Source organism: Mus caroli, chromosome 2, assembly GCF_900094665.2.
Source record: "Mus caroli chromosome 2, CAROLI_EIJ_v1.1, whole genome shotgun sequence".
Taxonomy (NCBI): Eukaryota; Metazoa; Chordata; class Mammalia; order Rodentia; family Muridae; genus Mus; species Mus caroli.
In genome coordinates this window covers 115,100,329-115,112,278 of record NC_034571.1, presented here as the reverse complement: position 1 = coordinate 115,112,278, position 11,950 = coordinate 115,100,329, and the positions used below count along the sequence as shown (strand labels likewise).

Genomic DNA, 11,950 nt, shown 5'->3' with positions numbered 1-11,950 from the left:
AGCCCTGGCTGTCCTGGAACTCACTTTGTGGACCAGGCTGGCCTCGAACTCAGAGATCCACCTGCCTCTGCCTCCCGAGTGCTGGGATTAAAGGCATGCGCCACCATGCCCGGCCTCTAGCAGTTTTTAAGATTACGTTTAGTATGGAAAATATGTCCCCTGCTTAAAGCTTTGTTATTCTTCCTTGTGTGAAACAGGCCATTTAAGTCTACTCCTTAAACAGGCACAAACCACATATGGAGTCGGACACCATCAACAGTTTATTATGCGAAGCAGTTTGAGAAAGCTCAGGTCTGGGCCATGATCTTCTCCAGCAGAGTCTTTTTTTTTTTTTTTTTCACATGTCCCCTACTTATAGCTGAAGAGGTGGATTACAGACTGCAGCCCAAGTTACACCAGTTACTGTGCATTTCTTGATTAAGATCACAAAGGGTGTGATTTGGACCCAAATCTTATAAAGAAAAGCCCCATGATGAAATNACACTGTGATACCCATCCAACAGATTATCAGCAGCCTCACCCAGCTGAGAGGGAGCATCTTCTGATAGCCAGAACTGAGTGGAATGGGAAAANAATTGCCTGTGAGTGACTCTGGGAGAGGAGTCTGATCCTGTGAGTGGGGAACGCAAGCCCTCCTGTGGCCCTCTAGGCAGGATTTAAGATCTTTGGGTGGGAAAAAAAAATCTGGTTGCCTAGCAACCGATACTGCTCCTGCTCATGAATGAGCAGTTTTGGGAAGGTGGGCCTCCACTTTGCAAATGTAAGGACAGAATTCTTAGTAGCTGAGACAGAGGTAGTCTTTGGGCAGAGCCGAGTGCCCTTATACTTTCCACATCTGGGGAATGTAAGCTAGGGTACCTCATCTGGGATCTATCTTATTCTTCCAGATCAGTTCCTTGTCTGGGTCCAGACAAGTTCCTTTTATCCCCCTCAAATAAATGACACTTAACTAGAGAAACATTGTNCTCTGAACAGCTGACCAAAAGTTAAGCCCTGGGGCCACTTCCATGTTAATGAAGCCATTTCTTCTTCATAAGTCAGCCCCACTCTCTGGCANCCACAGTGGAACATAGACAAAGGCATGCTTGTCTTCTCACCCAAAGAAGGTACTAGAGAAAGNGTGTTCCCAGGACCTATCTGCCAGACTCTTTGTGCTAGACTTTCCTTAGTATAAACATCTCATTCTGGCTACAAGGTCCCTCAAGGTGTCCCTACTTCTGTCCTTAAGGCACGCCCACTCCTCTAAGGCTCTCCGCTTATGANTTTATTATTTTTACCATTCAAAAGAAAGTTCTGCATTTANGGCCTCCCCTTCTAGCCATTTAGCCCTTGGATGCTGAGAGAATGGGCTGAGGGCATAGATCAATTCACATCTAGGGATTCTGGTCGTTGGGGTCACACTTGATCATAACTTTCAGCCCCACTCCCTTTTTGGCTGTTTCAAAGGCTTCAACTGCCTTCTCCAGAGGGAATCTGTGCGTGACTAAGGGCTTTACATTCAACGTCTTCGATGCAAGCATGGAAATTGCCATCGGCCACCTGTAAGAGATCACAAATATTCCATTAACAACCTTCAGGAAAAGAGTCAGGTCCCCCCAAAGTACTAAGCTCAGAAACTGCTCAACCATATTTATTTCTAATTCAGTGCTTCTGACAGGAGCCTTGTGGGCTGCAGTCTGAGGGTATGGAGACTATTTTCAGCCACGCCATCCATGTTTCCAGCTTCTCATCCCAGGACAGACGTGTGCCATATAAAACCTACAAGTTCTTTGGCATGAAGACCTAAGTTAGACTGTAGATGCCCATACAGAAAGACAATTAAGCATCAGGGAGGTAGCCTGGGACAAATCCAAGATAACCTGTTTGCACCAGGTAGCAGCCCGGCATGGCAGAGTGGAATGTAAAGCGGGCACTCTGCTGAGGGCATGGAGCAAGAGGCATCATCACTGAGAAGTGTGCTCCAGAGACAGCATCCTTGTTGCACACACTGGGCACAGTATAGCATGTGCGAGGTGGGAGAGGAGCAACTCTCCCCAAGACGGATCCCTTACTCGCTTTAAATAGGAGAAAACAAGTCTTAAGCAAATGAAGGAGGAGGAAGGCCTCGGGTAATGAGTGCAGAATCCAAGCCCCCTCCCTGTCTGGTCCTCCCTCTGAGGAAGAAGTACATGCTCTCTCTTAACAGCCCTATGTGGTCAGGGAATGGCCCTCATGAATAAATATGCACAGACTCCTGGTCTCAGAGGCTACACGGGACCTGTCTTGGGCATGGTCACCTTCGATCACCCTAAACATACTCACGTGTTGCAGTATCGAAACACGCCTTTGATATCCACTTCCCGCACCGCTGCGTGCACCAGGGGTAAACTGACCATCTCGGCGCCCATTCCCACAATCACCAAGGTTCCACCAGAGTGAGTGGCCTAAGGAAGGAATAAGGACAGGAAAACTTGGGATATACAGGAGGTCCAGAGCAGACTAGTGTAACAAGTGGTTCCTGTTACAGTGGCAAACTAACTACACTTCAGCACACCACGCAAACCCAACTGAGCAGCAGGTAAAAAACCATCTTTTGAAGATCCAGAAATGTAAGAGTGGCTTATGGAGAAGAGACACTAGGAACAGTCAGTTATTGGGGGGGCTCAGTGCCAGACTCAGCACCAAGGAGGCTGATGCACCGGGCTGCCAGAATTCAAGACCAATGTGGGCTACAGAGTGAGGGCCAAGTCAATAATCAGGGCTATATAATTGAGACCCCCATATCTCAAGAAAATAAAAATGAAAATAGAGAACTACTCTGAGCTCATTACAGTAGGGAGAGAACTGCAGCCGCCACACAAAGCAGGCGACTGAATTCTGTGGCCCAGCAGCTTTATCCACACCACTACACAAACAGGCTATTGAAACCCACGGCTTAAAAACAGCTTCATCCACGAAGCCTGACAGGACTTATTTTGTCTTTCACCTCAAAGGCACTGGGCATAATGGATTTTTGTCTTCCCTAAATTTTTTTTTTAAAGATTTATTTATTTATTATATGTAAGTACACTGTAGCTGTCTTCAGACACTCCAGAAGAGGGTGCCAGATCTCGTTGCGGATGGTTGTGAGCCACCATGTGGTTGCTGGGATTTGAACTCTGGACCTTCGGAAGAGCAGTCAGGTGCTCTTACCCACTGAGCCATCTCACCAGCCCCTTCCCTAAATTTTTATCTGGAGATCCAGTGCCTGCTAAGATCATGAAATTAAACTCCAGAGAATCACTCTGTCCTTGGAGCACGTGGGAGGAGGAAGAAAACCCGCCATGGATGCCCTGGAATAGTGCTGGCCCCATGCATGCTGTGGTCCCTGCCACAGGAAAATGGACAAGTCACTCAGACATGGCAGCAGCTCTTATACCATTTTGAAGGCTACAGAAGAAGAGCTACAGGAGTGCGCACAGCCAGCCCTTCTGAGGGAGGCTGAAGAAACGTCATGGGGAGAGGCCTGCGGTGCCCAGATGAGAGAGAGGTGACTCTGAGCAGCACAACCCTGAACGTAGTACCTCGTGAATAACACAGCGTGTATGTGCACTCAACATTTGGCTGTCTTCTGTTTTCATTAAAGTGCAGAAATTCTTACAAACCACTCAGGAATATATGTGCAAAGGAAAAAACACCAGTGTCCCTCTCTTGGGGATCAGTGACGGGTCAGAGCTGTGAGCTGAGTCACAGAAAACTCTTAATGGACTTTTCCAGGAAAATGGTTTCCCCACTTGGGAATTGCCCTCCTAGACAATGAGGAAGAGCCTGCTGGCTGTTCCAAGTAGCAAGGGCCAACAGTATGCTAGCCACAGGCCAAAGAATGCTTAGATTACCAGCCCACTGTGGGTGTGGTTGGTGCCCAACCAAGGGCACCTACATCCACAACAGTCACCTCCCAGGCAAGAAGGCGGTAGTAGGTCTGTATTTGGTGCTCCTGCCTGCTGCACCCATTGCAGGGGTGGCCGTACCTTCTGCGTGAAGGCTCCATAACCATGTCAGGAGGACATGAGTCATGCCCGGGGAGTAACTCAGATCACGTTCACCTCTATGCCATCCTCAGGTTGCCTGGCAACTGGCCTGCAGTATCAACTATGGAAGGTAACATCTGTCCTCAAGTATCAGGGTGGAAGAGGAAGGACAGTCACGTGCATTAAGTCTCACTACCCCCTCTGTGGTGTGGCATCATTGGCCTGCTAGTCACCTGCAGATGGCACATACAACTTCCTTGCTGCCATAACTGGCAATGTGTCTAAAACAAAGCCTGGTACCCAGGAGGTACCCAGAGACTACACCTGAGAGTAGACTCATCATCCTGAGGTCCCATGTGGCGACCATTGTCTATGAAGGTGAAGCAGAGGGTTTATTGACTCTAGAAGAAACTTGGAAGACAGGACATGTGTTCATGTTATCCTTCCTGTTACCTCTGTGACACTAAGCGTCTTGGTAGAAAAGAGACACAACAATGCCATTTGAGTTATACAGCTAGAGGTGGGCGTGTCACAGCTAGAGGTGTCAGCCTCCCCCATGGCCCAGTGGGGTCCTCAAGGTAGCAGCAGTTGCTCCTCCCAGCCACAGCTGCTTCTCCGCTCCTTCCCCTCGGTGAGTAAAGCTTAGGCAGTAGGGCCAAACAGGGCTTGGTCCTGACTCCAGGCACTTAGAACCTGAGAACCTGGAAGCAGCCTCCAGGACTCTTCCCATGGAAACCTGATTTCAGAACTTACTGAGGCGCAGAGGCATTGCACTCACAGGGCCAGAGAGGGCTGACATCCGGGAAGGTTCATTTTTCCTCCTTTCCTTGTACTTTGCTCTATCACCGCCACACCTTCCCCCACCCCAACTCCCTCTGTTACTAGTGGGGTGAGACCTTGAGGGGTAAATCAGGCATGAGCAGCTTATCTGCTCCTACTTCTGGAAGACAGCACCTCAGTTACCAACTTCGGCCTTGAAAAATTTATCTCACCTTTGTGACTGAATTATTAACTGTGGCTTTGTATCAGTGACTCAAAGACTAGTTTTCCTCAATAAAACAATACAGGTATTTCCCACTACTAAGGCACAGTTCCGTTTATCCTGTTGATGACTCAGCTTCCCAAATACTTGTGCGACACTCACAGCAACCCCATCCTGAAGGGGCGTGGGTGTCTGCTTTTCACATTTGAACCCCATTAGGACTCAATGAGGACTCAACTTAAGTCCACACAAAAGGTAGAGAAATGGAGTGCAGAGGGGTTGGCTGATTCAGCTTGGAGGTCGGACAGCAGCCTGGCGGGGCTTGATGGCAGAATATCCCCCCTGCTGACCCCTTCCTATCTACACCACCTCCACCCCTAAACTGCACACTGGCAAGCTGTCCTCGGCTCACTCACATAGATGCCCGTCTGGACAGAGGACTCGGCTCCTGTGCACTCAATGGTAACTTCCGGCTTGCTCCCCAGCAGGCTTTCCACCTTACTGGCAATTTCCTGAGGGGTCTCTTTGCCAACCTGGATGGTAAAGTCTGCTCCAACTTCCTTGGCTTTGGTCAACCGAGAAGCAGATAGATCTAAAGGAAGCACAAGTTATTTCAAATGGGTAACCAACTAGGAAGAAACAAAAATGGACGGAAAAGTCCTGACACAGCAATCTTCAGTGCAGGGGTGAAGCTGCCGAGCTTAACATACCCCACCCCTACACACTGCCTACTATGTGCTTCACATGTGCACACATTCATAGACACCATTTACATACACAAACACCTCTACCCAGCCTCATACACACAACCGTCCTACATAGCTGCACGCACACACACACACACACATGCACCATTTTCACCTTCTAAGTGTAGTCAGAGAGATCAAGCATGGACCTCCTCTTAGCATTAAGAAGGTAGAGTGAGGGACAACATTTTCCTCTCTACAACAGCTACCTTCTCCTTTCACAAAAGCCACTACTTCTGAGCCCTGAGTTGGTCAGTCCTGGGCAGGCTTTTCAGTTCTAGAACCCAGGACACAGCAGGCAGAAGCTCTTTTAGACACCTGCACTTCAGAGCATGCTGTGGTTTCTCCCTTAAAGGTTCACACAAGGTTTGATCTGCAGCACGGAGATCTGAGGGAGTAAAACCTTTAAGAGCAGGGACCTGTGCAGTGGGCCACTGCCCAGGAAAGGGACCAGTGTTCTTCTGAGAGTGCCAGGGTCTGGATCTATCTGGTGTCCCATTTTCAACACATGCTCCTGTCATTATAGTGCCATCTACCATGGGGCCTTCATGAGAGACCAAACTAATAAGATGACTTAATCTTAGACTCTTGTCTTCTGAAACTTGAAGTAAGGCATTTCCTTTCTAAGCAAGAGCAGAGAATGAGGCCAGCTGTTTCCCTCTCAAACAGAAGAAAACCTTCTTACCACCAGATGTGGTAGCCATGCCTTTAATCCCAGTGCTCAGAAGGCAGAGGTAGACCGATCTCTAAGTTCAAGGTCAGCTTGGTCTACAGATCAAGTTCAAGGGATAGCCAGGGCTATACAAAGAAACCAAAAGAAGAGGAGGAGGAGGAATAAGAGGAAGAGGAAGAAAGAAAGAAAACGAAAAGAAACCCATCTTACCAGTCACCACAACTTGAGCAGCTCCCATTGCTTTGGCCACAAGCAAAGTGACCATCCCAACTGGCCCTAGACAAAGCAGAGAATGGAGAAGTATGTGTGTTAATAAAAGCATCAACTTTTTCCCTGCCTGAGCCCCAGATAGAGACTATATTTTGTGCATGTGCACGTGTGCATTTGTGCATGTGTTGCTAGTGTCTATGCAATTGCCTGGCACACGCTAAGATTTTTACAGCTCTTCATGAACACAGATGTGCACAAATGAAGAATTGTTCTCTTGCTAAAACATTTTCCTAGCAGTAAATTCTGGTCCGCTCCTCACTCTTCAGAGTTAGAAAGTTTCCTTTCTCTTAGGCACTGCTGGAGAGAATTGAAAAGCACCAGAGACTAGGCTCCAGAAGGTCTAGTTGTGTTTCCCTGACCCTGATTTCAGAAGAACATACCACCCCCTCCCCAGAGTGAGTCGCATTTTCCAAGCATCCCTCTTCCTTGAGGTGGGTCCCTGGGTTGTCCCACCCACTGCCTTGGTATTTGCTTGCTAGATGGCACTGTGGTTTTAACATAAGACAAAGCTCCACATGAGGCAATAAGGAATACTTTCTGAGTTTGGTTTTTGTACATCACCCCATGAAAACAACTTTGTGTATTTCCCCAGAAAGTAAAACACTAGGAATACCTAAAATGTCTTAGAGACTATTATGCAATAACTTTACAGCTACTGACTTAAAAATATCTACAGAATCACGGTTTTCTTGTTGCATTTATTTACAGTGTCTATGCACATGTACACATCATGGCACACATGTGGTGGTCAGAAGACAATTTGCAGAACTTGGTTCTTTCTTTGTGTGGGTGTCCAGAATTGAGCTCAGCATCACATTTGGTGGTAGTTACCTTCACCAGCTGAGCCCAGAGAGTTTTCTTTTTTTGCTTAGGGGAGCATAGGCCTCTGTGGCCTAAACCCTGTAATCCCAGCCACCAGGAGGCTGGGGCAAGATTGTAAATTCAAGGGTAGCCTAAGCTACATTAGCAAGACTCTATTTTTTAAAGTCTTAAGCCACATGGGAAGCCTTGCCAGGGAAGGAGAATTTCTGTGCTGGCTAGGCAGCTGATGCAGGAGCATCATGAATTGAAAGCAAATCGATTACCCAGCTAGACCGCTAAAAACAAAGCAAAACACTTAAAAACAAAAAACTACAGAACTAAAGCTAACTGATTCGGTACCAAAAATATTAACAGTGGCTGCCTCATGCTCATGAGTAATGAGCTGTGAATGAACTTGTGTGTGTGTGTGTGTGTGTGTGTGTGTGTGTGTGTGTGTGTGTCTGACTCCCTCCTGTGACCAGGGCCTACCTACTTCCTTTGCAGAGGGGCAAGCCTGTCATTTCTCTTGTGTGACTTCCAAGTTCTTCCCTTTACTACCGCAAATATCATATACTAGCTTATATCAAGCTAATAATACTAGCTATATCAAGGGTTCAATATTTATTGCAAGATTTATTTATTGCTAAAATGATAAAGAGTTATATTCCCTGTGAAATCCAATGTCAGTTGCTACCATGCCCAGAGACATTTATTCATTTCTTTGGCCTTTTTGAGATAGGGTCTCACTGTGTACCTCAGACTGGCCCGGGGTACACAGAAATTCTTCTTCCTCAGCCTCCAGGTGCGAAGAAGCAGATGCGCAAGATACAGATGCAGGCCAACACATCCCCTAGGACATTTCTTTTATTTAGCCCAGTGCTGATCACTGAACTAGACTAGCTAACCCTCTCCTTCCCAGAAAGCATCTAGCATCAAACCCAGCTCTTAGAGAAGGAATGAGAGAAGGGAGGGATCCCCACATTCCTGTACAGTGAATACACAGCCATGAGCCCTCTGCTTCTTACCAGCGCCACACACAAGGACCTTGTTCCCCAGGGAAACTGAACCTCGACGGCAGGCATAGATCCCCACAGAGAGAGGTTCAATCAGGGCCCCTTCTTCAAAAGTGACACTGTCAGGAAGCCTAAGAAGTAAACCACATCCACAGTTAGGGTCTCTGACTCTATCAGGGTACTGATGATCCTATTAATTCTACACTGCCATTCCACAGTAATACTACTCTAATACTGTCATTGATATTACACTGTATTTGCCTAAGGTCACTACACCATCAATTAACATTTAAGCCCTGACTTACGTGTACAGCAATGTGTAAGTGAGCACATTATATATGTTTGCTCATAACACTGTTAGAATGATTCGGTGTAGTTGCTATTACCCCATAACACTCTTCCCCACCCCCCAAGAAATTAGGCTGCAAGAGTTAAATGGCTTATCTCAGAAGTTCAAAGTGAGGCTCAAACAGTGCTAGGGACTGAACCCAGGAAGCCACCCCTGCACATAAGCAGCGGTCCACACTATGGCTGGCTTTCTAACATGCACTCTGCCAAGCAGTGAGTTAATGGTGAGCATCCCTGTTACCCACCCCCATCCCTAGCTGTATCCCTAGCTGCCCCATGACTGGCTGAGATGGAAGTGGGAACTGTTCCACAGAGCTGACTGAACACTGAATCATCTTTGCCACTAGGTTCTCCATTTCTCTTCTGAGCCCACTGGCATCTTAACCGCACCCACAATTCCGTGATGGTGACAGTGAGTGTTTGTGGGAGGCTTGGCAAGAAGGATGCTCTCTCACCTAGTCCACAGGATGACACTACCAGCAGGGCAGGGCAGGCTTTATTTTCACTTTATTCTTCAGGAGACAAAAACCAAAGCTGTGACAAGATTTCCAGGCTCAAGCCAAGGAGTCCTGATTATCCTCGCTTGGCCTGCCTTGGGGCACAGGCAGCTCTGGGGCTCATATTCCATTCCTGCTGGCTCCCCACTACGCAGTATTTACTTAGTTCCCCTTTCCACCACATACATTCACAGACACAACATCCCGCCGCTTCACAGAGCGAGGATTGGCTCTAGCTAAGTTTTTCTCCCCTCTCTCCAACCTCTGTAGCATAAGGACACCAAAAAGAAATGAGGCCAAGGTGAGGGTGGAAGGAAGGGACCGCAGTCTGAGGGTTCTGCCAGGCATACCCAACCCGTATAGCCTGCATTCTTCTAGAGCAGTCTCGGATGCTGACCTCAGTCACCACCACAAGATCTCTAGCTTGTCTCTTCTCTGAATTTTCAGGGAGTACTAGAAAATCTCAGATCTGGCCAGCTGTGTGTGCATGCCTGTAACCTCAGCAATCTGAGCAGCCAAAGCAGAAGGGTCATCATGAGTGTGATGTTGGCCTGGACGACATAATCAGTTACAGGCCAGCCTGGACTGTATGGTAAGATCTTGTCGAAGAAAGGAGGAAGAAGAGGAGGAGAAACCAAATAAAAAGGGGAAAAATTAGAAAAAAAAAACTCAATTAGCTCCAGCAGATCATCCCCAGCCCCTGACACATTCAGCCTCTGTCACACAAGCCACATACTGGCTGACAGCTGCCTCTGGGATCAGGCTGGACTGGAAGAAAACTTGGGTTGGTAAAGGGAATGGCATGCCAGCCACCTAGGGTTCCGAGATACAATATGTGGCACCTTGCTTTTCTCTCAAGTGTATCTTTTTGACCAAGAATGTTCCAGGCAAGGGAAGGGCGGTTTGCACCCTGGCTGTGAGGTGTGCCTTGGTTCGTTAGCTTTCTCCTTCTGCTTCAGTTAAGCCTAGCACACAACTACAATGGGTCTCACCCTGTTGCTATTCATCATTCACTAGGCTTGCAAAGCCTGACTATATACACACATATATGAAGTAATAATAATAACCTCCCATGCACTGCCTAATCCCGCCTTCTGTTGGTTAACAGACGCAGAAGGTCATATCATCTCCCCAAAGACACAAGGAGGGAATGGACTTAGCGTCCCAGGACAACTCATTCCCTGCACCAGCAGGTTCTCCATATGTGACTCTGGCTGGCCTGAACTACCTACATATAGACTAAGCCTCCCTCTGCCTCCAGAGTGCTGGGATTAAAGGAATGTGATACCACACCTAGCTATGGCTTTCCTTTCTGTGCTTTCAGTGGACTTGATTATAACAAGAATGGCTGCAAGAGGTAAGTGATTTTGGTGATGATTGTTTTATTACTGGTGCAGATAATGGGAAGTTAAACTGAAAGATCACTGTGAGTCAGACTGAATCCCAGGCTGGCTATCTTCCCTCAATGCCCCCAAGAAGAGAAAGGCCTGCCTTTAATGTTTTATAATTAAAAGTATTGCTATGCTGCAGGTGGTGGTACATGAAACAGGCAGATCTCCAAGTCTGAGACTAGTTATACTGAACTACATATCTCTCTGAGTTTGGGGCTAGTCGTAACTATATAGTGAGTCTCTCCCCCCATGTATGTACATATGTATGTATGCATGCATGCATGTATGTTAAAAAAGTTGCTTGCTGTAAGGAACTAGAAGAAAAATCACCAACCAACTAAAAAGAAAGGCCTCCCAGGGGTTATAGTGAGGCTTTGGGCACTAACTTGTAGCAGAAGTCAGCATTGTGCTTGTAGAAGCGGCAGAGGTTCCCATCATCCGGGGGCGTGGCACAGAAGAAGATAGTTGGCGTCAGGTTGTACCGGCCAATCTTGCAGTACTCATCTACTTCTCGGGGAACGCCAGGCTCGATGGCAACCCGATCTCCTGGAGAGAAGAACACAGATAGTGCCACATTTAAGAACAGAAAGAAGCAGAGCCTCAAGCCTGCTGGGTCTGGTTCTGCTTTCCAACCTCTGAAAACAGGAGCAGGGGCAGAAATGCTATGAAGACATGCTCACTCACTGGCCAAGGCCAGGGGTGAGAATCCAGCATCAACAGCCTGATGTCGTGGACAAGGCCAACCTGTTGGTGCCTTCTCCTCTCCTCCCTTTCCTCTTCCTCTGACCTCCCCACGACATCTCTCTGAGATCTGTCTCACTCTATAAACCAAGTTGGCCTTCAGCTCTCAACAATCCCTGTGCTTCAGCTTTCTCAGTGCTGGGATTATGGGTGTGTGGCCACACCCAGTTCTCTCAGTGTCTCAGAACCTTCATCCTCTCAGCTCCCACTCCAACCCCCAAAACACCTGGGGTTTTGTTGGTTTGTTATGGATTAGCACTGCAGGTTACACGGTATTAAAAATGGAGATCACATGGTGTATATTCCGTGCACCTGGCTTTTCATTAAGTACATTTTTTAGGTTAACACATGTTATAGATCAATTGTTTTGTTTTGTTTTGTTTTTGGTAGCTGAATACCATTCCACCCTGGGAGCACAGCATGGAGAGCTAAGCTATTCTCTTGTTGGTAGATGACAAGATATCTTCTATTTTCTAGATAATTTTTTTTTTTTTTTTTT

The 11,950-nt window shown here is 47.3% G+C and overlaps 1 protein-coding gene across 1 annotated transcript in view; it reads right to left on the bottom strand.

The window, feature by feature from the left end:
* Positions 1-237: 237 nt before the first annotated feature.
* Sord (sorbitol dehydrogenase) overlaps positions 238-11,950 on the bottom strand; it is a 31,653-nt gene continuing 19,940 nt past the window's right edge. The window contains exons 4-9 of the mRNA XM_021180392.2: positions 11,097-11,256; positions 8,487-8,605; positions 6,601-6,666; positions 5,388-5,563; positions 2,302-2,423; positions 238-1,539 (exon numbers count right to left, since the gene is read on the bottom strand). Of these exons, the coding sequence (XP_021036051.1) occupies positions 1,374-1,539; positions 2,302-2,423; positions 5,388-5,563; positions 6,601-6,666; positions 8,487-8,605; positions 11,097-11,256 (809 nt within the window). The 3' untranslated portion in view covers positions 238-1,373. The remainder of the gene's footprint in view (positions 1,540-2,301; positions 2,424-5,387; positions 5,564-6,600; positions 6,667-8,486; positions 8,606-11,096; positions 11,257-11,950) is intronic.